Raw genomic sequence first — 26,324 nt, 5'->3', positions numbered from 1 at the left:
TTGCTTCATAGATATTGTTGAATGAATGAAGAAAGAGAGGAGCTTAAGAGTTCCAGCACTAGGATGCAGGGAGACGAACAGGAATCATGGATGATGGGACCAGTGACATGGAGCTATAAATGGTGTGGCTTCAGCCGTAGGTATGCAGAATTCTACTCTGCTGATCTGCTTTGTGCACAAAAAAATGCTCCACCCTCTTCACTGGCAGGACTAAAGAGAAGGCGGAACATATTTGTATTGGAGTTCCATCAGCTGCAAGAGCCTTCAGTTTTTCCTGTTGTTGTTGTTGTTTTTGTTTTTGTTTTTTTCTGTTCCAGATGAGACAAAAGGACCCAGTGAAAGGAATGACCGCGGATGACTAAAGGCACCCCTCTCCCTTCTGCACTGTATGTACTGATTCTCTCCCTTTGCATCTCATCCACAGGAAAGTTAGTTTGGGTCCTCAGGGCCTCCTCAGCAGCTCACTAAGGAGGCAGGAGATTTGCTCATTCCTCGTCCTGTCCTCCATTAATAATGATGACTGCCATGCTCAGCAGCTCTCAGCCTTCCATTGACAGACGTTGTAGCTATTAGACCCTTTCAGGGACATGTGATCTTACAACGAACTGCCCACACAGACACATGAACCCACCCAGTAGTGAGAAGTGGGGCTGGGTTGGGGCGGTAGACACAGAACAAAGCTTATCTGCAGCTAATTCCTCTTCCTCTCATAGCAAGAGCCATTTCAAGTTGAAGCCAGCATGCAGGGTGTCCCTGGTACCCCTATGTCAGAGCCGTTCCTGGCTCCCCACTGCCGGCCTTCCCTGCCCCGCCCTTGGAAAATCTGCTGGCCAGACAGCTTTTCCTGGGGCTCATCATTTGTCTGGTACTTCATTTCCTTCCTCTTTAAAGCCTCTGATTGCATACTCAGTAGCTGTTCTCATCAGAGGCAGCCTCTTTCAGACGCTTGGAGAGTCCTAGGAGCAGGGTGAGATGTCCCTGTTTCACACTGCCCCTCTTTCCCAAGCCCCATCCTTCTCTTAGCTCCCAGTACTCTGCACACCTCCAGATGTGTTGATGTTCCAGCAGCTCTCAGTGGGCTTGATCATGAAATTAAAAACCTGACCCTGCTTCCCATTGGTCTCTGAGAGAAAGGTATTTTATCAAGTAAAATCTGGTTGTCCTCTAAGGCTAAGGAGCTGAGGAGGCCTAGGGGCTCACCAGCAGTAATGCGAACCTTGGCTCCCTCTCCCTGCCCATCGTGCTGGAGAACTTCTGGCAGATAAAACAGTGGGACTAAGTGGATCGTTGCCAGGCCAGCTGCTTGGACCCCCCAACTGGCATATTTGCTCCTTTTGAAATTCTGCCATCCATGATTTACAGTGTATTTCTGTTTTCCTCTGTTGCTTCCTTAACAATTGTATTTCTCTTCTAGTTTTGCAAGACAGTGGTCAACAGGAAGGCCCAGCAGCTCCACCCTCCCGAGGGACAGGCCATCTTCGGACGCAGCCTTTCTGTGCCCATTCTTCAGGCAACTTACGATCCCTTACTGTAGCTAATTCTAGATGCCCTTTAATATTGTGAACAAATAGACCGTCTGGTATTATGAAGCCCATGTGTGCAGGAGCCTGCTCCTCTGAGATACATGGCGTGTAGGTTGCTGAATTTACAGCTCCTCCCTGTCCAGCCATTTTGTTCTCAACCCACTTCTGTGTGTTCCCTGCCCCCCCGCCCGCCCTTAATTTCCAAGTGACATTTTTAGTCTTTCAAAATAGCTGCCTTTTGTGATGTGGTGATTTAAATGATTTAAGTTTGTTTGTTTCCAATCTTGGGATAAACTGAGGTGTTTTGCTTCCTGGGCAGATCTTGGCAATTTTGAGTGCTCACCTGGGGAGAGATGAGTTAGAAATACAGTTTTTTCCCTCCAGTTCCACAGAACAGCAGTGTGGCTTCATAACTCTGATCTCTGCTCTCAGTAACCCATTGTTAATGTGCTGTAGGCACCAGGGAAGTACCCAGGGCCCAGCCAGTCTCTGTTTTAAAAACGTAACAAATACAGATAACCCCGACCCCAGAATTGCATCTCTGGTCACTAGTCTTAGAGACACCTGCGGCTTCTTGGCCCTCCTGTCGCTTACTCTGTCTGAACCTTGCAGTGCCCACAACATGCCCGAGTCGGTTCTCCACCTGGAGGGACCTGTCCAGTGTGGCCCTTAGAATTGATTCGGCCCCATATGTACTAATTAGTCTGTCCCCTGCCTCCCCATCCTCACCCCTGAGGAGCTCTGTACGTCCATGCTCCTCTTCCCTTTTGGGCTGGTGCTGCCACTCAGCAATAATCCTCTTTTCTCTGTGCTTTCTTAGATTCCTGTCCTCTGCCTCTGAGGCTGGTCAGGGCACAAGGGTCCTGACCTTTTCATGCTGCACAAAACGAGCATGCAAAAAGCTTTTCCCCAGCAGAACATGTTCCCTCTTGTCTCCAGTTACTGGAAAGGAATTTGGGGATCAGGAACTCAGCTCATCCCGCCCCAATGCTGAGTTCTGTCCTGGACAATCAAACGCAAAAAGCAAGTAGTGATCGTAGTATAGAACTCTACCAAAGGAGGCCGGTGAACAAGTCCAGACTCCAGGGGAAGTAGAAGCCGCCAAATGCTCCATGGTTGTGTACAGCTTAGCGGAACCCAAGTAGGCCTTCCCAGTGGGAGAGTCTGAGATAGCCGTGGTGTCACCCGACATTTCCCAAGCCTCGTGATGTATGTTGGCCAGGTGGGCTGTGATCTAAGCCCATGGTAGTCTGGGTGCAGTGGCTGATTAAGAGACCAAATCTGTGTTGGGGGAGCGAGAAGTAGGATGGGATCATTCAACCTTCTGTTGTTGTCAGTTTGTTTTGCCTTACTGATTTCTAAGTGCAATAAGGGAGTGTTTCACAGGACTGCACCTGGGATATCCTGGTGGCTGCTTCCCTGTGACCCTCTTAGGGCAACAGTGGACAGACTCAGACCCCTCAGTGTGGTTATCTCCCACCTTCATTGAGGCCTCTTTGGGACCAGGAAATGTCCTGTTACACCTTCCTTTCAGGCTCCTCACCTTGCGGGGTCTGTAGTAATGGATCTAGGGGAGTTGAGTTGGTTATGAGGATTCCCAACTGCTGGTAGCATCTATTTGGGAAAGTGAAGCATTCCTACTGGAGAAAAATGTAAATGTTTTCCTATAAGCTCTGTATTAGCTATAATGATATTTGCGCTTAAAGTTTTCCCTTCATTCATCAGCTAAATCCAGATGTGGGTTATCCTAGGAGAAACGAACCATGATATTCTAAGTAGACAGTACCATGGTTTGAGGGTCATCAGTTGTTAGTCTCCTTGCCTCAGCTCTCCTCTGAGATCCACACTACTCCAACTCTGGTGGGCCTTGCTCTGTATCTGGCTTTTCTCTGGCTCTTCCCATCTCTACCTGTTGCCCCAGTTTGAAAGCATCCACATGAACTGAGCTAGAATTTCCTGAGGTCAGCTGGATCTGGGGCTCTAGCCCACAGAAATATAAGGAGGGGTGTCCCTGGTCTATTCTATCCCCACGGATAGTGCTGCTGCTGGGCAACAGTGTTGGCTTTTAAGTGTCCCCCTTACTTTCTCACCCACCTCCTGACTAGCACTGACTAGCACTCAGAGGGGTTTATGACGAAAGGCTCAGCTTCAGGGGTAGTACCTGAGGGTGTGCCGTGCCCCTTCAGACCAGCTGCTTCCATCAGATCTCCAGGCTTGGAGTCCAGGTTTAAAGCAGCAGGGCCTCCATAAGGGGGTGGTGCTGGACTCTGGCCTTCTCACAGAGAGAGGTCAGGGACAGGGTCAGTATTGTGGGCATGTGTATATCTCCTCAAGTTCTCTTACAGTCCCTGCTGGGACTCCCTGACTTATTTTGTTTGGTTCCTAGTGCTACTTCTTTTACAAAATACACTTTGTAGAACTGATTAGATTACCTTGTTTATTTAATGTGAGTTTGTGCCTTTTTGTCTCAATCTTCCAAAACAGGTATATTGGGGTGGGGGGAAGCAGTCTAATAAAATCCTAGACAGAGCTTTCTGGAGTCCAGCTTATTGGTGATGTCCTTATGTCCATTTTACAATGTAGATATCCTCAAACTCTTGCTGTTGTCCTCCATGTTACCAGGACTAGGAAAATGTACAATATAGCTCCAGATTCTTGTTGCAGGTCGATTTCTGTAAATTAGAACATGTCCTTGTCATTTTACCTACATCACTTTACAGACGACACATATCTGAAAGTAATTCAGCCATTTTCTGGCGGGATTTCCTTTTTACGTTTATGTCCCCTCCTCTTCATATCTCCCTCTTTTTTACTATCTTAGGAAGCATGACATTTACTTAAAGTAGGAGTTCTTAACCTGGCTTCCCAGGTCTGTGGACCTCATAAAACTCGTTTGTCAAAGTGTGTCCATTTTTCTGGGGAGAGTCATGGCTCTCATCAGATCCCCAAAGGAATCCCACGCACTGCCCCTCCCACCCACCCCCCAAAAGATGAAGAACCAGTTATTTGAAGAACATCTTAATCTTGGGCAAATTTTTTCATTTTTATCACATAGAGGTAGTGATTTATTTTTCATTCTTTGGCAGCTAATTTTCTAAGAGTCCAGGCACCCCCAACGTCTAATGTGTAACAGGTAACCTAATGAGTGTGAAAAGCGAGAAAACACTTGAAAGTGGCAGTGGAGGAGAACTACGGATGGAGGAGCTCCACGACCAATACGAGAGCGATCACCTGTAGATGAGGGGCAAAGACACTGGTTCACAGGCAGGACAGTGGCTGGGCTGCCACCCCACCCTCACCCTTGCCCTTTGGACTTGTGGACGTTGGGGAGGTGGAAGGGCACAGCGCACAGTTGGAGACGTCCTCTCCAAGCCTTGGCGAAGCCCTGCGGGCCGCGGCCGGGCGGCGGCTTCAGCCGGAACACCGCCCCTCCCGGCCGGCCTCGCGCGGGGCACTTTGGGAGCCGCGGGTTTGACAGTCGCGCGCGGTGGGGCGGGGCAGTGTTGCGTCGGCTTCTGCTGGCGCCGAGACGCGCCTCTCTTGACGTCCCGGATACCCTGAGCCTCTTTCCTCCCAGCCTTTCACCGTTTCGCGCTCTTTGGCGAGTCCCGCCTGTTCCCCAGGCCGCACCATCCAGAGCCCTCCGTGCCCTCAAGCCCCGCCCCGTACGGAAGCCGAGGCGGAGGGTCAGAATCCGGAAGGAAAACAATCCGGGGAGAGTAAGGTAGCCGGGACCTGCTGCCAGAGGGAGGTGGATCGGGCCAGGAGCGGCCGGGGCGCGGCGTGGGGACGATGGCCGCCGAGAGCCCACGGAAGACGACTGAACCGAGAAGCAAGACGCTCAGGTGAGGAAGGCGGCTGCGGGCAAGCCGACCCTTTCCGGGCGGAATCACCCTCTCCTACCCTTTCGGGGCTGCTGATCTGAGGTACAGCCAGACTGGGAGAGAAGGGACCGGGCCTGCAGTGCTGATTCTAGTTCAGAGACCCTCCCTGGTTCTCCCAAGGCAATATTGAGGGGGTTGCTTTGGGCGGAAGCCCCGCGCTCCTTCCAAACTCAGGCTGCCGAGCTCGTTCCTATTTAGGCTCCCCTCGCAGGTGTCTCGGTTGGCACCTGGCGGAGGCAGCAGTATGGGGCTGTTTGGGGTAAAGACATAACAAGGCATTCTCCTCTCAGCTCTAGAATAGAAATCTTGTTCTTTTGATCAACACATACATCACGGGGTCTGCTGATCCCTTTGTGACCTCCCGAAATCCGAAATCAGGTTTAGGTAAGATCCGTTAGCGCTGTGATAGAGCCCGGTCCCATGTTTGCTCTTTAACGAAGAACAAAGCTAATCACCAACTTAGTGCAAGTCACGATGCAAGGATTTGCGGCTAATCGTCGAATCTGAGATTGAGGGCGAGAAATCCCGACTTCTGCGCTCCATCCACTTAGAGCAGGTCCCTCGGAAAACAAAGAGCCTGGGACTGAAAGGGCTGCTTTCCTTAATCCTCTGTTGGACGGCAGGGGGAGATCGTAAACAAACGAAGTGCAGAATCTCTGGCCTAAAGCCTGGGAAGGTGGTTTGTGTATTGTCTTGTTGATGTTCGTAGGGAGGGGCAGGAAGTTGTTTTAAGTCGGCCAAGAATTTCAAGTTGTGGTTTTAGAACATGAACCTCTAAGAACAGGATCTGGTGGAGAAGAGATGTTTTGGGACATCCAGCCCTTTTCTCCCACCTCTCTCAACCTGGTTTCTGCGCTCATTCTAGTTTTCCTCTGCTGCAGGTCCTCCTCCTCATGGTGTACCTAGGGCTCACCTAAGGCCTGGTGGCTGGACCTTGGTCTCTGCAGGTGTTGTAGCCCCTGACTGCTCTGTTCTCAGCTGAGTCTGGGGCTTTCTTGGGAGTGTTGCTGTAACTATTCAGTTGAAGTGTCTCCTTCCCCTGAGCCTCTGATGGGATCCATTGTTATTGAGAGCTGCTGATCTAGTTCCCTAAGGTGAATATGAAGCCAAGGTTGAGGATGTTATCCAGCTGATGAGTTTTCCCAAAAGAGGGTAGACTCTTTAAGATTTTATTTATTTGACAGACAGCAAGAGAGTAAGCACGAGGAGGAGTGGGAGAGGGAGGAGCATACTTCCAACTGAGCAGGGAGCCTGATGCGGGACTCAATCCCAGGACCCCAGGATCCTGACCCGAGCTGAGCTGAAAATTGTCGCCTAATGACTGAGCCACCCAGGCTCCCAAGAGGTTAGACTCTTGAGAGAGATGTTGAGAACTCTGTTCTCTTCTGCTTTAGGCTCCCTGAAATGCTTGGCAGAATTTGTTATGCTCCAGGGACCTTCTAGGAAGAAGGAAGGAAGGGAATGTGGTGGTGTTATCTTTGTTATTTTAGAAATGCTCCTATCTTATAGTGCTGAGTCCTCTTACAAGGTAAAAACTGAATCTCCAGACTCTTTCTGGTGGTCTTAGGAGCCCTGAGGTGTGAATGGCTGGTGAAATGATTAAATTCCTAACTACGCACCCCATCCCCATCCCTCCCCTCGCCTGACCCTGAAACCTTTGCGCCCACTTTGGCAGCCTTTCTTAATGTCAGCAGCACGAGTGCTGCCAGCTGTGGGCAGCTGTGGGCCTGCATGGAGGAGCCAAAACAGGGTGGAAATTTCCTGCTTCAGGAACAAAGTGAAGATGAAAGGCTTTTGTAGTTCAATGCCCCTGTTACCAGGTACAGAAACTCCGGTTTCCCATTCTGGTTGCAGCAGATTGTGGTGTAACCATTAGCAGGCCCAGACCCCTGTCCGTCACCTGGAAACAGGTCTTATCCTCCTCCCTCCACGACTTCCCTTTGCATCCCTTCCACAGCATACATGTTGTGACATGGAATGTGGCCTCTGCAGCACCTCCTCTGGACCTCAGTGATCTCTTGCAGCTGAACAAAGACAACCTGAATCTGGACATGTATGTCATTGGGTAGGTGTCTGCAGTGCCCCTTCCCCCATTCCATTGCGGAGACAGATAAGCCCAACCAGCCCAAAGTGGTCCCCACGGGGTACTACTATAATCTGTCCTCCCTCGCTGTGGAGTCTGAAGGCTAGGAGCTTTCAGCCTGCATCAGGACCAGTCAGTGTTTCTTGTCCTGCGTCAGTAATGGCAAGGGGTTGGTAGTCAATGGCCACGGGAGGGCGAGATCATGGTCATGAGTACCCAAGATTTGAAAGTGCCAAGGGCAGTACTGAATGTCTGTGTCAGAAGTACTACCCTCCAGGCCAGGGGGACAGCCTCTGACCTGGGATGGGCAGTTTGCAGGAAATGAACTGTGGGATCATGAGCCTCCTTTCTGACACTGCCTTTGAAGACCCATGGAGCAGTTTCTTCATGGATGTGCTTTCCCCTCTGAGCTTCGTCAAGGTAACTTACAAGTTCATGGGCAGTTGGGAAGTGTGTCTCACCTCCCCTCACTAACCCCCAGTCCTGTGGTCTCCCACATAGGCTTTCATGCTGTTTCCATTTATTTAAAGGCCTAAACCTCAGCTGCACCTGGCTTTCTGGGATTCCTGCCTGCTTCGTGTCTTTCCAGTATAGGTGGAGCTGAGCTGGGACCCCAGGGGCTGGTTTAAAACCTGGACATTTTTCAGGTCGGGAGAATCCTGGGGGGAAGCTCAGCAGGGCTTATTAACACTTCACTGCCTTTCCACCTGTCAGCCTTCAGTCCCAGCTCACATGCCAGGCCTGAAGTCCCTGAATATAATAGTAACTGCTAACACTTACCGAATGCTTACTTGGTAGTAAGCATTATAAGTAAACTTTATATATGTTATTGAGAGCTCTTAACTCCCTTGAAATGCGGGTATTTTACAGGTAAAACCAAGACTCAAAGGTCACAGGCTGTCTGGGATTTGAATCTAGATCTTTCAAATTTCATAATCCATGTTCTATTTTTTTTTCTTTATTGTACTTAGCATGGAATTTATTTTTATTTTTTTATATATTAATTTATTTATTTATTTATAGAGATTTTCCATTTATTCATTTGAGAGTGATAGAGCGGGGGGAAGGGACAGAAGGAGAGAGAGAAGCAGACTCCTTCCTGAACAGGGCACCTGTGTGGAGCTCAATTCCAGGACCCCGGGACCATGACCTGAGCGGAAGGCAGATGCTTAACTGACTGAGCCACCCAGGAGCCCCATAACCCATGTTCTTTGCTTGATCTTAGCCAAAAGGCCAAGAAGCAATAATAACCCATGTTCTTAACTAGTACATTTTATTGCTGTGCTGGTGATCTGAGGCTGACAGGTATGCCATAGCTAACTGGTATCAGAGGGTGTCCTCTGATCGTGGGAGACATGTACCTCATATTCTCAGGGGCCCAGAGGTTTGGAGAGGGGAGAAAAATGGAGGGAAAATAGTTCTCAGTCTGAAGGGCCAGTATTCTTTGGGGAAAGCAGACCGTAGGAGAATCCACAGGAAGGCTCTAGACTGCTGGGTCTTCACCTTTATGTCCTGCACAGCTGAGGCATGAAGCATAGTCCCATTCAAAGCACCCTATGCAGTGCTTCTTGGAAATATCAGAATTCCTCTAGCCCCTTCCTCGGTGACTAATTTATTCAGAATTCATTCTTTTACCCCAGTTTGCTTAATGGTGCTGAGGCAAGAGCTGTGAGTCCTCTTAAGGGCTGAGCCAGGAGGAGGGAATACAAGCTTTGTCCTGCTGCTGAGGCTGGAAAAGGCCAGTTCCCAAGCCCTTGGCTTTCTCCAGTTGAAGCTCAGACCTCTTACTTTAGATGTACAGTTAGAGCCTCCGAGAAGACAGAAACACCTCTCTCCCCACACACTCTCTTCCCAAGACTGGAGTCTTTCCTGCACCCTGGCTAACTGGCAAGGGATTGGTAGAATGGAATCAAGCCAAAGAAATTAGCTCAGCTTGTAGCAGGGACACAAGCCCCTCTACCCATTTGGCCTCCTGCATTTGGGAGGCCTGCCTGAAGGCCTGGCACCCAAAGCAGATGGGTGACTCTCCTTCCCCTAGCCAAGAACTAGGTGAAGGGGTAAAGGAGTGAGCCCTGCTTTTGCAGCCTCTTCCTCTGATGGGAGTTTGGCATTTAGAGGTTGAGAAGCCTGGACATGACTCCTTCTGTTGGCTCTAGGGCCCCAGCTCCCTCCCTTTAGCCCCTTCCTTAGCTCCTCCTACTTCACTTCCTCCAACAGAACTTCCCCTACAAGCCTCCCGCCTTTCCCCACAGCCCCACCCTTTCTCCCAGTCCCAGCCTTTCCTGCCTCCCACGCTCCTCCCCGTCCTTGCTCCTTCACAAAGCGAATTGGTGCTTTCTTTTGGGGTCCCATTGGTCCAGACCTGCTGTGTGGGTTAGGATTAAGCCTGAAAGCTCTTCCTGGATCTTTATCAGTTCCTTAGGAGTCAGTTGCATGGTGTGAATGGGAAGCCAAGACCGGGGCTAGAGGGTGCTGTTAGGGACACATTTGTAGTAACCTCTCTCCAACGCTAGGTTTTCACACCTCCTTCACTCAGTCTTGGGTTTGGGGTTCCCCCTGCTTTGACTCCTCTGCTGTGGCAGATCTCCTGGCCTGCGGGATCAAGTTTCATAATTCCTGGAAGGCCCCAGTACATGTTCCCCACCCGGGGATTTCCTCCTTGGCCTCTGCAACCTCAAACTCCGGAAACAGCTACTCGGGTGGTAGGTGTAGACAGGCTGAGGCTGAGAGAGAGGGTCACTGGTTACGGCCCTGTCCCACCCTGTCTCACAGAGAGCAGGAATTATACGGATCCCGGACCTCTAACATTGTTATCCTAGTAGTCGTCCTGGTTCCTTAATCTCCTTGAGCCTCAGCCTTCCATCTGCAGAACAGGGACAGCTGTTCCTTCCAAGGTTGGGGTGAAGATTAAATGCAGTGTGAAGGATCTCTGGAGATGGTGGCTGTTCTTCCCAGCCTGTAAACGCACGTCCACCATGCTTGCTCCCATTGCCCCTGCATCGCCTTCATGGAGATCTAGCTACCCACAGCGTATAATTATTTGGGGGAGCATTTTCTTAATTTTTTTCCCACTGAGCATTATAATGTATACAGAAATTAGGTGTATTTTTGGTAGATTTTTATGTGTCTATGCTTCATTGTTACCGCCAGTCAAGACAAGGTACAGAATCTTTCTTTCTTTCTTTTTTTTTTTTTAAAGATTTTATTTATTTATCTGACAGACAGAGATCACAAGTAGGCAGAGAGAGTGGGGGAAGCAGGCTCCCCACTGAGCAGAGAGCATGATGCAGGGCTCGATCCCAGGATCCCAGGATTACAACTTGAGCTGAAGGCAGGGGCTTTAATTCACTGAGCCACCCAGGAGACCCCAGAATATTTCTAGCACCCTAGAAGCCTCTCATATTCTCTTCCTGAATTTACTTTTTTATTTTTTTAAGTAGTCTCCACATCCAACATGGGGCTTGAACTCTTGACCCTGAGATCAAGAATTGCAAGCCAGCCAGGTGCCCCTCCCTGCATTTACTTTTTAAAAATCTTTAAACCAGGGGTGTCTAGCTGGCTCAGAAGAGCATTAGACTCTTGATCTTGGAGTCATGAGTTTGAACCCCACATTGGTAATAGAGATTACTTAAAAAAAAAAAAAATTTTAATCCTTAAACCAGCAAAGAATAGCTGCCAGTTAATCCTTCTGGCATCTATGAGATAGATGAGGTAGAGTCCTGGTTTTTCAATGAGCAAATAGACTGAGACTGGGCCCAACAGCAAATGCTAGGAGCCCAAGTGGGATCTGAACCCAGATCTGGCTAACTTCCAACAAAGCCAGTGCCCTTAGCCACTATCCTACATCGTGCCATCCCTCTCTGAGCCCCTGGTGCATGGGGATGGCAGCCTGGAGTGCCCTACGAACCCATAGAGCATGGTGAGAGGAGTCCCTAGGCTGCATGGTGCTAGGACTGGAAGGTCGATGCCTTCCTGATGGCAGAGTGCCCTGGCAGCCTTGTCTTCTCGGCCTCCCTTCCGCACCCCAAGCCCAGGAAGAGGCAGTGCACTCGGTAGAACGCATCACTCGGCAGCTCGGGAGTAAATGCTGAGCCTGGAGCTGAGACACCGTCGACCTCAGGGCTAGGCAGGGACTTCCTCGGCCTGTGCAGGGGAATGAATGACCATTGTCCCCCCTCTGCTGTAGGTTTCCAGTGTCCGCATGCAGGGGCTCCTCTTACTGTTCTTTGCCAAGCATCAGCATTTGCCCTTTGTCCAGATCCTCTCTACTAAATCCACCCCCACTGGCCTCTTCGGGTACTGGGTAAGGATGGAGTTGTTGTCTGAGTCGCGAACTGGGAGGCTTTCACCACTGGGCTGGGGAGGGCTGGATGCTTTAGGGGCGAGCAGACGGAAAAGGGGGTGATGCATATCTGCTCTCCTACTTCTGGGAGCTCAGCACCCTTGAGACCTCAGGCTGGGTGAGCTGGGCTCTTGGATGGGGCGGTCACTCTGGGGAGCTGAGCGTCTGGCCCTTGGGAGATCTGGCAGCAGGCCAGATGATCTCCCCTCAGGCTGGAGATGGGAAAGGGGAGGTGGGTCTTACCCAGAGCCACTTCCCACCCTTGTGCCCACTTACACTGTCAGGGGAACAAAGGGGGCGTCAACATCTGCCTGAAGCTCTATGGCTACTACATCAGCATCGTCAACTGCCACCTGCCCCCTCACATGGCCAACAATGACCAGCGGCTGGAGCACTTTGATCGGATCCTGGAGATGCAAAATTTTGAGGGACAGGATATCCCCAACATCCTGGACCATGAGTGAGTGTGCATTCATGGACTGCTGCCCCCTGTCCTCGCCCCCACACCAGCCCAGGCTAGCATTACCCTCAGGCAGCCTCTGTTCCACTCCAGCCCTTTCCCAGCCTCCTCCCTGATGCCCTGGCTCTCTTGTCCAATTTTACCTGCCTGGGGCCTAGAACCCCTTCCCTTCCCCTGCCACCCTCCCCTCTGTGTCCTGCTTTAGAACTCTGGACACTTCTGAAGATCCCAGATCGATTACCCCAGGGTTCCTGAGTTCACCCATGGGGAATTGGTTCTCAGCCTTGCCTGGTGGCCCATTGAGGGAGGGGGAGGGAGGGCAAGAGCCTGCTCTATTTGCTGCTTGCCCCTGGGTGCTGGTGTCTTTGGCTAAAACAGCTGGGAAGCAGCCACGAGAACAATTCATCGGCTCATGCCAAATCATCCCTGGCATTGGCTCCTCCCAGCTTCCAGTGTCTCACCTGCCCCTCAGGCTCGCCGCTGGAGGAGTGAGCAGACCTGAGGCCTGTTGCTCCTCCCTTCTCTTACCTTGTCACAACCCTAAGCTGCCTTCTTTTCTCTCTGCAGCCTCATTCTGTGGTTTGGAGACATGAACTTCCGGATTGATGACTTTGGGCTACATTTTGTCCGGGAATCCATAAAAAATCGGCGTTACAGTGACCTGTGGGAGAAGGATCAGGTATCAAGTGAGGGAAAGCTCCAGAGGGGTGATCTGAGCCTATTGTGGAAGTCCAGCATCAAAGGTGGGGGGCACCACTCAGGTCCCTCAGCCGCCTGTTCTCCGTTTCCAGGCCTCTGAAGTCTTTGTTCCCAGGTGGGGATGAGTTTAACAGGGCTTTGCACCCGGGGCCTGGTCTTCCCCTGGAGGAGCTGCTGGGTGTGCATTAAGATAGGGAGCAAGGCCTTCGACTTACCATGGTCCTGCACTGGGCACCAGCTCTCTTCGATCCCTGTTGTCTTTTCCATCCCCAGGCTTGCTTGCCTCCTGGAGGATGAGATACCAGCCCTTTGCGGGGCTCTGATACAAGTTTATTAGTGACTCCCAGAGAGATGGAATTCAAAGCCAGTTTCTCATAGTCCCAGGACTGGAAAATGGCAGGCAGCGGCCTCCCCTCGGACTGTGGAATAATGTTTACTAAAGGATTCCGCTTTCCTGGGGGTGGAGGTGGAGTGGGGACAGGCCGTTGAGGCTGTCACTAAGGCAGTGAGGAAGGGAAGTGGTGTTGCTTGACTGCTGTCCTACCTCAGCGGTGGCATGTGTGATCCGTCAAATGGAGTGTATGCCAGGCTGCTGGGTCAGGACTACTAGGAGGTGGGACTCTGCCTTTCTCTCCAGCTCAGCATCGCCAAGAGACACGATCCACTGCTCCGGGAGTTCCAGGAGGGCCCCCTGCTCTTCCCACCCACCTACAAGTTTGATAAGAACTCCAACAACTATGACACCAGGTGAGGAGACTCCCCCAGGAGAGGAGTATGGCATTTCAACATTGCCACTGATTTGGAATTAGCCTGGGAGCAGAAAATGAGGGGCCAGGAGGCCTCGGAAGTCAGGTTGTGTTGGGCTCTGGTGGCAGAGGGAGCTGCCTCAGAATAGAAGTGTTAGGAAAGCAGGAATAGATCTAGCCATCACCTCAGGAGTGGCACCTCCCAGCCGCCTCACGAGGCGCTGACTGTGGTGTCCTCAGAGAGCAGGAAGGTGCTGGCAAGGATGGGGGTGGGAGGAGATGGGGGGAAGTGGCTGATTCCTCACTTGGGAGAGACTGCATTTCAACATTGCTTCCACTCCCCCAGGTTTTCTGGTCCTTCCCAGACAGGGGAACAGAAATCTTGGCTCAGCCAGTTACTGGCTCAGGTACCCCTGTCCCAGCTGGGAGTGGATCAGGTACTACATAGGAAGGTGAAGTCATTGTTGTCAGTGGAGGAGTTTATGGGGAACAATGTAGGAACAGTGCATCTAGTAGTTAAAAATACAGTTCTGCCACCGATCAGCTGCGTGTCCTCGGATAAGATACTTAAACGTCAATTTGATCATCTATAAAATGGGGATGATATTAGTATCCAGCTCATGGGGTTGAGGATTAAATGAGACCTCACATGTGCTCAGCCCCAGTGCCTGGCACCTGGTAAGCACCGTGACAACTGCTGTGGTCAGATTCATGTCTTTGGGTAGTAGATGTACTAAATACCTTTTTAAGAAGCTGAGAAGGGGCCAGGTAACCACCCAGACTTGCAGCTTAGGCAGAGGGTCAAGAGCAGCTCTGGCCTGAAGTTCACGACCCAATTTGGCAAGGATTCCCATCTCTTTGAAGACAGAGAAGAGCCCCGTCTGTGTCACAGCATTTTTGTCTCACCTTCCTCTACTCCTATGAGGGAGGCGGGAAGTGCCTCCAGGGCAGAGCCTCTAGAATGTGGGGAATGAACACGTGTCTCCCCAGCTGGGCCAGGCTGAGAAGTAGGACGGCCCTGTGCTGGCAATGGTATGGCCAAGCCACGGCGTCCCCTCCAAGGAAGGGGTGGGGGGGGGAGGCGTTTTGGGAGCATGGAGCAAGATGTGCTGGGGTCATGGCCTGGGCAGCACACACAAGAAGAGGCCATGAACCCTGGAAACAGAGCCTAGCCTGGGCCACAGAGCAGGCCAGAAACGAGGGAAGAGGGCAGGTTCCGGCTGGCCAGCTGGCCTGGGGCCACAGCTGCAGGGAGACTGCCAGTCTCCCCAGCCATCCATTGGAGATGAGAACTATCATGGACGTTGTGAGGCCTCGGTGGGATGAATCTGGACCTTGGCAGCTGGGACCTTCTACTGACGGACTTTCAATCTCCTCTTGCTAGCAGGGAGAGAGCTGCTGGCAGGCCATGTGGCCAGGGGTCCCTTTGCTCCCACCCCCAGGTATGGTAGGGAAACCACCAGGAGACTGGAAGTCTTCACAAACAGCTGAATGTTGGCTAGGCTGGGATCAGCAGGTACTGAAATTGGGTACAGAGGCTCCGAGATATTAAAGGACTTCCCCAGGAGACTCAACTAGTAATGGCGGAGCTGGAGCTGAGATCTGACTCTACTCTGTGGCCTCCAGTGCTTCAGTCTAGCCCACAGCACCTCCAGATTCACAGCCAGTCTTGCCAACAGCAGCAAAAGGGCGGGCAGGATGGGGACAGCGAAGTCTTGCAAAGAAGGAGGCAGGTACTTATTTCCACACAGTGGATACAGCCCACATTGTTATTGACATTGCTGGAGCACTAACCATGTGCCTGTGTAACCAGACTGTTCTTCATCCTTGAAAACTCAGCTTCGACATCATCGCTGTTAGAAAGCCTTCCCTCACCCTTCCCCATCTCACTGAGAGTTTTCTCCTGCCCATACGCTGCCCAAAAGCATTACACACACCATGCTTCCACTGCTGCTTTCAAGATACAGTGGGCTTTTCCTGTTGTACTACGAATGCCCGGAGAGACTGGATCTGATTTATGACCAACTCTGGTATGTAGCATAGCACCTGGCATTTGTTTGAATCAGGAGCCCAGGAGGACAGAAGGAGAAGATAAGGTCTTGAAGGGGCAACCCCTCTATTAGAGGGATCCACCCATAGCAAGAAATCCAAGTAAGCACTATCAAGTCCAGGAGTTGGTCAGTAGAAGGTTCTAGAACTCTGGAAGTGTTGAAGGAGGCTGAGCGAATGGTAAAGAGGCGGGCAGCTGAAGCCAGGAGTCAATCAGAGCTGCTGTCAAGGAAACAGTGGAGTCCGGCAGAGAGAAGGGCAGGCATTCCAGTCAGTCAGCAGCACTGATGAGCGGCATCTCGAGAAGAGCCTGACCGGCTATACAAAGTGACCAAGAGTGACTTGTGTCACTTCAGCTTTGCTCAGCAACATCCCTGAGCCAAGATATCATCAGAAACGAGGTCAGCTCCATTACAGGGGAGGCTGAACAGGCTAAGAGCGGGAAATCCTGTTAAAGTCAGGGATTGCCGTAGGGTTTTGTTACGGTTGACATGAGCCTGGTCAGCCTCTCCACCAGGCAATGAGCAGAGGATCTTATGATCAATCTAGTCAAGACTCCTGTCCAGAGTTTAGTAAGACTTTTCCAAAGGGAAAAGTTCATTTCAGACTATTTCAGACCCAGAAATGGAACACATTTCTAGGGGCTCAATAAATCGGCTCAATGTTCTAGGCTCTTAAAAGAAATATTTGCAGAGCTAGTTGGTTTTGCCTAAAGTAAGGACATACTAACCTCCAGAAACAATTGTTGTACTCAGTCACAACCATTCAGCCAAAAATCCTAAGTGAAGTCTGGTTCTGGTAAGGCATTTGAAGAGACAGTTCACTGCTGGGAATTGGCCACGTTGGAGTGCAGTGGAAGGAGCATGGACTTCATAGACCTAGGAAAGCATCTGACTTCTGCCTGGACAGAGTGACTTCTGAACTTCAGTGTCTTGTAGTGGAGGGAGAATGTGACCTGTAACAGTCTTGCAGGGCCGAGAGGATCAGGACAGTCCATGTGACACTATCACAGGGTCGAATGAACAGAAGGATCCCATGTTTCACAATTATTATTAGAAATGGAGAACTGGATGGGGGAGGGCCCATGGGGAGGATGTAGTTGGATAAGCATCCAACTCTTGGTTTTGGTTCAGGCCATGATCTCAGGGTTCTGGGATCAAGCCCCAAATCGGGGCTTGAGTATGCTTGAATTTCTTTCTCCCTCTGACCCCTCCCCGCTGCACTCTCTCCCTCTCTCTAAAATAAATAAATAAAATTTTTAAAAGATTTTTATTTATTTATTTGACAGAGAGAGCACAAATAGAGCAGCAGGCCCTCCACTGAGCAGGGAGCCCAATGTGGGGCTGGAGCCCAATTCGGGGCTCAATCCCAGGACCCTGAGATCATGACCCAAGCCGAAAGCAGACCCATAACTGACTAAACCACCCCTTTTAAGAAAGAAGTGAAGGGGACGCCTGGGTGGCTCAGTTGGTTAAGCAGCTGCCTTCGGCTCAGGTCATGATCCCAGGGTCCTGGGATCGAGTCCCACGTCGGGCTCCTTGCTCGGCAGAGAGCCTGCTTCTCCCTCTGCCTCTGCCTGCCTCTCTGTCTGCCTGTGCTCGCTCGCTCTCTCTCCCTCTGTCTCTGACAAATAAATAAAATCTTAAAAAAAAAAAAAAAAAAAAGAAGTGAAGAACTGGGGGAATATATGTAATATTTAATTCGTACATACACATTTATTTATTTATTTTTAAGTAGGTTCCACGCCCAGCATGAGGCCTGAACTCATGTCCCTGAGATTGAGAGGCACAGGCTCTACCAACTGAGCCAGCCAGGCAGCTCAATTTGTACACATTTTACTTGTTTCTTGTCTTTTTTTTTTTTTTTTTTTAAATTTTTGCCAGACAAGCTCCTCAAGGACCTTGTCAGTCCCGTTTTTCAGATCCCCAGTTGCCCAGCATATGATAAGGGCACGGTAAATCTTCACTGAAAGACTGAAGTGTACAGGTATTGCACAGTGTACAGGCAGGCCCTGGAAAAGGAGGAAAGGAGGACAGGCTGAGAGGTACTGAGGAAGAAGGAGAGACAGGCTGTGGTCAGGACTTGTGGAGGATCCTGAAGTGACAGCTAGTCACCGTAATAGGGAAGTTAGGGAGGGAGAATGCTTTGAAAGGGAAAGTGGTCCATTTGTGTGAATCATTCCCAAGTTTAAGCATAGGTAGGTACTGAATGTCCAAGGTGGGTTCGGAGATTCCATGTCTGTCATCTCTGGAGTGGAAATAGCATATTCTGATGTGCTCTGAGCACTCCTCAGAAGAGTAGAAGGTTGAGACAACCCCGGGAGCCCTATACAGATGTGGCCGAGCCGGTTAGCACCTCTTAACCCCTCCCTTAACACACCTTAACTTGTTTAATCCTCTGTGAAGCAAAGTACTACCGTCACCCCCATCTGAGAGCTGAAGCTGAGGCTGGGAGAAGTGAAGTCACTTGCCCAGGGGCACATAGCTTTCTCTCTTTCTCTCTCTATCAAACTAGATTACCAGTTAATTATAAAATGATATAATTCAGGAACAGGCAGAGGGAAGAGAGGCCTAGGGCCAGGTGTGGAGAGAGGGCAAGGAGCCTCTCTCCAAGTCACATGTTCACCAGCCAGAACCACAGAGCTCTTCGTTAACAGGGCAGGACCTCCCCCCAAATCCTGGTGTCTGATCGTGGAATCAGACTTCACCATCGAGACAGCATTCTGCCTCTCTGTTGCTAGAAGACTATATTGCTGTTGAATTGACAACAGTATGTCAGAAATGTTAATTTAAAATAGTAAGTGGAGGGTGCCTGGGTGGCTCAGTGGGTTGGGCCGCTGCCTTCGGCTCAGGTCATGATCTCAGGGTCCTGGGATCGAGCCTCGCATCGGGCTCTCTGCTCAGCAGGGAGCCTGCTTCCTCCTCTCTCTCTCTGCCTGCCTCTCTGCCTACTTGTGATCTCTCTCTGTCAAATAAATAAATAAAATCTTTAAAAAAAAAATAGTAAGTGGAGGGGCATCTGGGTGGCTCAGTGGGTTAAAGCCTCTGCCTTCAGCTCAGATCATGATCTCAGGGTCCTGGGATTGAGCCCCACATTGGGCTCTCTGCTCAGCAGGAAGCCTGCTTCCCCCTGTCCCTCTGCCTGCTGCTCTGCCCACTTGTGATCTCTCTCCTTCTGTCAAATAAATAAAATTTTTTTTTTTAAAGATTATTTATTTATTTATTTGACAGAGAGATTACATGTAGGCAGAGAGGCAGGCAGAGAGAGAGAGGAGGAAGCAGGCTCCCTGCTGAGCAGAGAACCCGATGTGGGACTCGATCCCAGGACTCTGGGATCATGACCTGAGCCGAAGGCAGCGGCTTAAACCACTGAGCCACCCAGGCACCCTAAATAAAATATTTTTAAAAAATAAAATAGTAGGGGCACCTGGGTAGCACAGTGGGTTAAAGCCTCTGCCTCCAGTTCAGGTCACGATCCCGGGAGCCTAAGATCAAGCCCCGAGTCAGGCTCTCTGCTCGGCAGGGAGCCTGCTTACCTCTCTCTCTGCCTATCTATCTGCCTACTTGTGATCTCTGTCAAATAAATAAAATCTTTAAGAAAATAAAAAATTAAAATAAAATAAAATAGTAAGTGGAGGCACCTGCATGGCTCAGGTCATGATCCCAGGGTCCTCAGATTCAGCCCTGCATCAGACTCCCTGTTCAGCGGGGAGACTGCTTCTCCCTCTCCCTCTGCTGCTCCCCCTGCTTGCACGCGCCGTCTGTCAAATAAATAAGATCTTTAAATAAAATAAAATAGTAAGTGAATCAAACAGAAGACAAAAGTAGACTTGCAACCTGGTTATCAGCATCTTAAAGTGTGTATGTTAGGATTAGATGGGCATTTCTGAGGAGAGAGGTTGAGTTTGGGGTTTTCCTGAGTTTAGGTTCCATGAGCAGTCAGGCTGGCTAAGCGCCGGCTCTGTACTAAGGCTGAGGCTGCGCAGGACATCTCGAGAGCCAGTGCTTGCCTTCCAGGCTCACACACAGACCAGTATGCCAACTGAAAATGACAGCACTGCATAACATAGGGAAAACACTGGTGCAAAATGCTTTGGAAGCAGAAAGTAGAGCTCAAAGATGGCTTTCTGACAAAGGCAGCATTGCCACTGGGCCTCTCTCTGTGAAGATGGGTGTTCCAGGCAGCACAGACTGCAAGAGTAAAGGTCCGGAGGCCAGAGAGTCCCTGGTAGGCGGGTGTAGGACAGTGGTGTCAGGCTCCTGGAAAACCGTGCTTGGGGACTTGAGCTTTATTCTGGAGGCAGTGAAGACTCCTGAAGGGTTTTAGAGCAGGAACCATATGCCTAGGCTTTACTGTTCTGGGTTCTTTTAAAATCAAGGGGGAAGAACCCGGAACAGCAACTGCCCACACCCCCATTCCAGGACTTGGGCCCCGCCCCATCCTTGGAGGGCAAGGCCTGGTCTTAGAGAACTGCCGATCTTTGAGAACAGCCCTGTAGCTCCCTGGGCGCGGCTCGCCTGTCTTGAGACAACCGTAGTTACCTAGGGAAGGAAATCACTCCCATCTCCCAGGGCTGTACAGCCTCAGGGCTCCGCAGAGAAGCCAGTAAGCAGAGAACTGGCCAGAGGGGTCTCAGTTGACTCTAGAGAACAAAGAGTCACAATAGCCAGTGATTACAGAGAGCTTATTTTGTACCAGGCACGGTGCTAAAGATTTTGTGTGTGCTTTATCTTACTTAATCGTGTCAGCAGACCTGTGAGGTAACTATTATTACCTTCATTTTACGGATAAGGAGAGGGGGTGGCCTGGTCATGAAGAGTTTGTGCCATCTGGTCACGCTGCCTGGCCTTGAATCCTGACTTCACCACTCAGTCATTCTGTGACTTCGGGAAAGTTCCTTCCCTACTGAGTCTCGATTTCTCCACCTGAGAGAGGGAACAGGCAATATTGACGGTGGACACACAGGGAGCATCCCTAAGTACTTCCCTTTCCTTTTCTGAGGTTCCACCAGTAGTGAGAGGGAAGCCAAATTCCAGCTTACCTCTAACTCCACAAAATCCAAACCTTAGCTTCTCTCTGGTCTGCTGTTTCTGTTCTAGAAGTCAGAAAAGCTTTGGAGTGGAATGTTTCTGAATCACAGTTGGATTCATAAAAATATAGACTAGAAAAATATAGACTAGACTGAAGGTCCTTGGCAGAGTCTGACAAAGACCAGTCGGCTTCTGGTTCTCTCAGGCCCCTCCTGCCGGCTGCCATGCCACACTCCCGCTGTGGCCCAGAGGTCTCATGGCCACTGAGAGGCCCTGGTGTTGGGGGCTCCAGCAGGCCTGCTGGGGTACCTTCTTGCTCTCCTGCCAACCCTTCTTTCCGCATTCTTTTTCCCCTCCACCCTCAGTGAGAAAAAACGCAAGCCTGCTTGGACCGACCGTATCCTGTGGAGGTTGAAGCGGCAGCCCCAGGCCAACCCCCAAACCCAGAGGCCGCCAGCCCCCAACTTCTTCCTGTCTCTGAGGAGCTATGTCAGCCACATGATGTACTGTGTCAGTGACCATAAGCCTGTGACCAGCACCTTTGACTTGGAGGTGAATTTCTAAGCTGCCCGGCCCTTGACAGAGCACACGCTGGGCCGCCTCTCAAACCCCCCAGCCTTGGATTCTAATGTCAGCATGTCTCCCAGGGGAGGCCTCTAGGTAGGAGGACACCACTGCCACTCCTCCCAGGTCAGGTATCCCAGCTCTTAGAAGCTGTTGAGGGCTCTGTCAAAAACAGGCTCAGACCCTTTGTGAATGGGTTTCCATTTCCTCTTGGTACCGTCCCTTGGGGTTAGTGGGTTCCATTATGCTTATTACCTCCCGTGTGAAGTAGGACTTCCTTCTATTTGTCCTAAATCTACCTGGATCAGGTTGCAAAGGGAGCTACCTCCATCCTTGGATCTTGCCATCACATGACCACGGCACTGTTGACCTCCTCTGAGACCTGCAGGGTGTTGGGTGTTGTCCTCCCAACACCACAGCCCTCACTTTCTCATATGGCTGGTTTGTCTGTCTGTATACCACTGTGGCCCTCCACATGCCTACATGCTCTCCCCAGAACTACCGCCCTACTTTGGGTCAGGAACCCTGGAGGCCTCACTTCCTTTTTAAACCTGTCAGCAACTCCCCCCCTTCTCTCCTACCCTTTCCCCTCAGTACTTGGCTCTCTGCTTGGTTACCCACTGGGCCCCTAGCCCCATCCTCCCTGGCAGGGCCAGCCTCCCCCGGCAAGCCTTTGGCCCTTTCTCCTCCCAGTGGGCCAAAGTCTAATACTTTCTTTGGGCTGCCTAGTGGAGTTCTGTGCCCATCCCCATGTGTGCCCCTCTTCCCCCTCACTGCAAGTTCACAGTTCACAGCCAGAACATTAGCCTCAGAGGAAAGAGTGATGCTGTGGGATTTCAACCCCTTTCCCACCTCTATGTAGCTGAAGCCTTTGGTGTCTACCCCACCGATCACCCTGATGCCTGAGGGGCTGTGGACCATGGAGAACGTCATGTTGATCAGCTACTCCTTGACCCCAGACTTTCCCAGCAGCCCCTGGGACTGGATTGGACTATACAAGGTGACGTAGTGGGCAAGATATGCTATCAGCCATTCCCCCCTGGTTTATCCCTCCTGGGGGCTCACGGGAGCTGAAGAGCTCAGTCTCACGGAGACTGAAGAGTTCATGCCCATCTCCTGCTGGGGTCCTTGCCCACCTAGAGGCTGGTGGTGAAGGGGGGTGGGGCGTGTACAGTACAATTGCCAGGCTGAAGCATCTTCTCCTTGACACTTGTCACAGATGCTGTGTCCTCCCAGACCACTGACTGCCCAATCCCCTCTCCCACAGGTGGGGCTGCGCCACATTAATGACTATGTGTCCTATGTCTGGGTCAGGGACAACCAGGTCTCCTTCAGCGACGGGCTGAGCCAGGTACCTGCCTGCTTCCCTGAGATAGGTATACCACGTCTCCCAACATGAGGGCTTGCCTGGGCACTTCTCTGTCTTTTGGAAGGAACGGAGGGTGGGATGACTTGTAAGTGAGAGCTGGGTGGGGGCCCGGGCCAGGGAGCTGACCCCATTCCTCTCCGTCCTCCCCACCAGGTTTACTTCAATATCAGCGACATCCCTGAGACCGAGGGCCAGTTTCTCCTCTGTTACTATAGCAACAATCTGCATTCTGTGGTGGGAATAAGCAAACCCTTCAAGGTATGTTGTTGATGTTGTTGAGCCCCTGCTCGGTTCTTCATTGCCATGGGCCTGGGAATCCACTTGGGCCGTGGAGCTGCCTGTACTGGAGAAGGGGAGTGATGGAAAGACACAGAGCAAAATCTGCTCTTCTCCCCCGCCTCTCCCCATTCTGCTCACTGCTGTTTTCTCTCTGCAGATCCAGCCTGGCTCCTCCTTGGCAGAGGACCCACTGGGTGAATCCCAACCACACATCTGAGCCTGGATAAGAGTGGTTCCAGGGCGGAGGCCAGAGCTGGCAGCCAGCTCTGCCCATCACTGCCAGGAGCACCAGGGGCCAGGCCCAGCTCCCAGAGGAGGTAGCAGGTATCCTCCACCTCCCAGGGGGAGCTCTAGCCACACTCCTTGGCTCTCTCTGGTCCAGATCTCTAGAACTGGCCCCTTAAATACAGGTTTTTGTTGCTGAGATATGAGTGAAACCAACTAGTTTATCAACACGGAAGACCTGGGACAGACCCCTGGATGTGGGAAGGACCCTCCAGCCTATATCTCGTTTCTCGATTTTCCCCACACACACTTCCAGTCCTGCCCAAGCAGGCCTGCCAGGCACATGCCCCATCTGGCACAGGCCTGCATTCTTGTCATGGCATCCTGGGCCTCAGGCTGCCTAGGAGGAGGAGATGCTCACATTTGCACAGGCCCCATAGACTGCTTGGCACAAGCAGCCTGGGTTCCGGGAGTCTTGGCATCTCATTGCCCATCCCCCTGGGGGATGGGCAGAGGGTGTGGGATCCCTGCTTTTGGCAAAAGCAATTAGACTAAGTGGGCAGGATGAAGGGCCCCTCCACCCAAGCTCTTAGTAAGTGTTGTGGGTAGGAGCCTGACCCATGGAGTCTGATGTAGAAGTTCACTTGGCCCCAGATTGGCTTGTGCTGGTGGGTCAGGTTCCATGCCCTAACCTGCCCTCCTGTGAAAGGGTTGGCAGGTGATAGAGGAGCTGTGGCCACACTTTTCCAGGGGCTTTCTTGCCCAGTCGAGCTCATCTGCTCCTTCCCACCCTCACCTGCAATGACTGGCCAGGAACCCGCCCTCTCTCTAGACTGCCCTAGCACCTGAAGCGGAGGCAGGCAGAGAAGGGAGCCAGGATCCAGTCATTTTGAAGAATCCGGCCTTGAGGGTCTTCTGAGAGCATTCTCTGGGTGCTGTGTGGGCACACAGTCCTACTCCCGCCACTTGCCTCCAGCCACTGGTGATTCAATGGCCCTTCTCCCAGGAGAAGACACCTCAGGGAACCTGCTCTGTGACGGTCACATCCATCCTCTGACCTGAGACTGAGGGACACTCCAGTCACTCTGTGATCCATACTCCACCCTGGGATCCGTGTGTACCATCAAGAACTGTCCCCCTGGCTTCTAGTGGCCCATGGCTGTGTTCTGTGTTGTATTGGGGGATCATTAGAAACATGACTTTTACACTTGTGTGTGGCTCCGTGATTGCGGGGGAGTGGTGATGGTCTGACTCCATACCCTTGCTAAGCTCTAGGACGAGGGCCCTGTAGATCTAGACTAGAGTTCTGTGTCTGAGAGTGACAGATGTTGCCTGGATGGGAATGGGTTGGGGTCCCAGGATGACGGCCCTCTGGGTCCCTGGCACAGTTGGAGCAAGCCTCCTATGCTATCAGGCACTTCATTTACCTTGCTGTGAACTAGAATGGGTTTCTGGGAACTTGTGACTTTCAGAAAAGGCGCTCAGTGTTCACTGGTTCATCCCTCCTCATTGACGTTCCTTCACCTTAGCCTTGAGCCTTGGTCCCAGCTAGAGCTATTTAAAAATGTCACCATCTTTTTTTTCCCCTTGAGCCTCCTACCTCAAGGTCTCCACCAATAATCTCTGTCCCCACCCCAACACACACACACACACACCAGAAGACCCGTGACCGCTCACACTTGCCCGCCTCTCACCTCACATGCAGAAGCCTCGTGGCCGCTGCCACGCGGCACCTGTCATTTGGCAGACGGCAGCCACAGCTCAGAGTGGTGGTGTGGTCCATCCCAAGTTACACAGGCAGCTGTGGTGTCATGCAGGACCAGAAACACAGGGATGAGATCAAGACCTGGACTTGAATCCAAGCTACACTTCTCCCCACGTAGGAATCCTGGTTGTCTGTAAAATACAAATAGTGTATACATTTCCAAGATCGTTGTGAGAGAATGGTTGGAAGAACAACAGAAGCAAGAACATACCTATCTCCTTATTCTGATCCATGTAGCCCCGGCGCTCCATCTCAGGGACCACTGCCTCCACCTGCTGCTCGTGGAACATCCTTGTCTGTGTGCCCATCTCTGCCCTTCCTCCTTAAGTCTTCACACACCCCTATCCCTGCCTCCTGTCGGGGGGCCCCTCCGGGCCTGGGAGGAGCGAGTCCAGCAGTGATTGAGAGGCTGGGAAGGGGAAGGGGGAGTGTTTTGCCTCCTCTTGGCCCCAGTCAGGATATGGCCCCTCTGGGCCCAGCCCTGACCCGCTGGGTGGAAACAGGAAATGTGTGAGACTTGGTGTGCACTGGGTCTCTGCGCCTGACTCCACAGCTGATAAGGGCCATTGTGTGGCCACCGGGGATGAGCCTGCCCTAGATAGATGTGCTTCTTAGAGGAAGGAAGGAAGCTTTGCTGGCCTTTCCTGGGCGGGGGGACGCTGTGGGGAGGGAAGGAAAGGGTGCCCCAGGGGAAGGTGCTTGACCGGGGGCTGTCAGGACTGGCACTGGCCCACTGCACCCCACCTCCACCCCCCGCAGGCCAGTGTCTCCCTCTGGAGAGGTCACTTTTCCTTATCCTCTTCCCCTTTTTACTTCCTGTAAGGAATGGCTGAAGATCTGAGGCCTCAGTCCCAGGCCAGGAAAATGTCAGCCGTGATTTAGCAACAGTAAGGATAGGAAACAGGAACATTCAGGATGAGGGACCCCTGAGGGTACTGGAAAAAGTAAGAAGCCAACAGGGCTTAAGGCCGCCTAGAGCCGGGGAGTCCAGTCCTCCTGAGTGTTAAAGGCTCCCCGGGGGGGGGGGGGGGACCTGGGACAGGGACCTCCCCACAGTGCCTTCCTGCCTCTCCAGCTAAACTCTGCCCAACATAGCCAACCCCAGCAGCTCTGTGGGGCTTACCTGCTGCTGTGGGAGGAAGGAGGCCAACTGGGGAGACAGGCCTGAAGGACAGTGGCTACTGACGGATCTTGTTGGCTTTCGGGTAGGATGTGCCTTTTGGTTGGTGGATCACTGGGCTCCACCTGACACCAGTGAGTGAGCAGCAGGAGAGGCCTGGCCACAGAGCTGTTGGGCAGAAAGACC

The 26,324-nt window shown here is 51.7% G+C and overlaps 2 protein-coding genes, 1 long non-coding RNA gene and 1 other non-coding gene across 11 annotated transcripts in view; 2 read left to right on the top strand and 2 right to left on the bottom strand.

The window, feature by feature from the left end:
* Window positions 1-3,946, top strand: part of PITPNA (phosphatidylinositol transfer protein alpha) — a 39,473-nt gene extending 35,527 nt beyond the window's left edge. The window contains exons 11-12 of the mRNA XM_004746881.3: window positions 318-386; window positions 1,415-3,946. Of these exons, the coding sequence (XP_004746938.1) occupies window positions 318-362 (45 nt within the window). The 3' untranslated portion in view covers window positions 363-386; window positions 1,415-3,946. The remainder of the gene's footprint in view (window positions 1-317; window positions 387-1,414) is intronic.
* A 1,285-nt stretch (window positions 3,947-5,231) lies between these two features.
* On the top strand, window positions 5,232-24,458 carry INPP5K (inositol polyphosphate-5-phosphatase K). 7 transcript variants are annotated; one of them, XM_004746883.3, is made up of 13 exons: window positions 5,281-5,368; window positions 6,289-6,501; window positions 7,365-7,472; window positions 7,809-7,910; window positions 11,677-11,793; window positions 12,117-12,292; window positions 12,860-12,971; window positions 13,629-13,738; window positions 21,182-21,368; window positions 22,243-22,380; window positions 22,648-22,731; window positions 22,903-23,007; window positions 23,186-24,458. In XM_004746883.3, the coding sequence occupies exons 4-13, from the start codon at window positions 7,812-7,814 to the stop codon at window positions 23,243-23,245; spliced, it is 1,188 nt and encodes a 395-aa protein (XP_004746940.1). In that variant the 5' UTR covers window positions 5,281-5,368; window positions 6,289-6,501; window positions 7,365-7,472; window positions 7,809-7,811; the 3' UTR covers window positions 23,246-24,458. The 7 variants fall into 7 exon arrangements, 6 of the variants coding, with proteins under 6 accessions (XP_004746939.1, XP_012908947.1, XP_044925967.1 ...); XM_045070033.1 differs by having other exon boundaries at window positions 7,802-7,910; XR_006603702.1 differs by lacking the exon at window positions 6,289-6,501 and having other exon boundaries at window positions 5,232-5,368; window positions 7,802-7,910; window positions 22,648-22,756.
* Window positions 17,530-17,602, bottom strand: TRNAE-CUC. The gene has a single exon. It is a non-coding gene; the product is annotated as a tRNA-Glu (tRNA).
* Window positions 19,508-26,042, bottom strand: LOC106005303. Of its 2 annotated transcripts, XR_006603703.1 has the most exons (4): window positions 25,230-26,042; window positions 24,948-25,149; window positions 20,561-20,711; window positions 19,508-19,546 (listed from the first exon to the last, which is right to left on the bottom strand). It is a non-coding gene; the product is annotated as an uncharacterized LOC106005303 (long non-coding RNA). The 2 variants fall into 2 exon arrangements; XR_001178553.2 differs by lacking the exon at window positions 19,508-19,546 and having other exon boundaries at window positions 19,553-20,711; window positions 25,230-26,040.
* Between the last annotated feature and the right edge of the window lie 282 nt (window positions 26,043-26,324).

Source organism: Mustela putorius, unplaced genomic scaffold (genome assembly GCF_011764305.1).
Source record: "Mustela putorius furo isolate JIRA1106 unplaced genomic scaffold, ASM1176430v1.1 tig00003962_pilon_pilon_pilon, whole genome shotgun sequence".
Lineage (NCBI taxonomy): Eukaryota > Metazoa > Chordata > Mammalia > Carnivora > Mustelidae > Mustela > Mustela putorius.
This window is presented reverse-complemented; position numbering and strand designations above follow the sequence as displayed.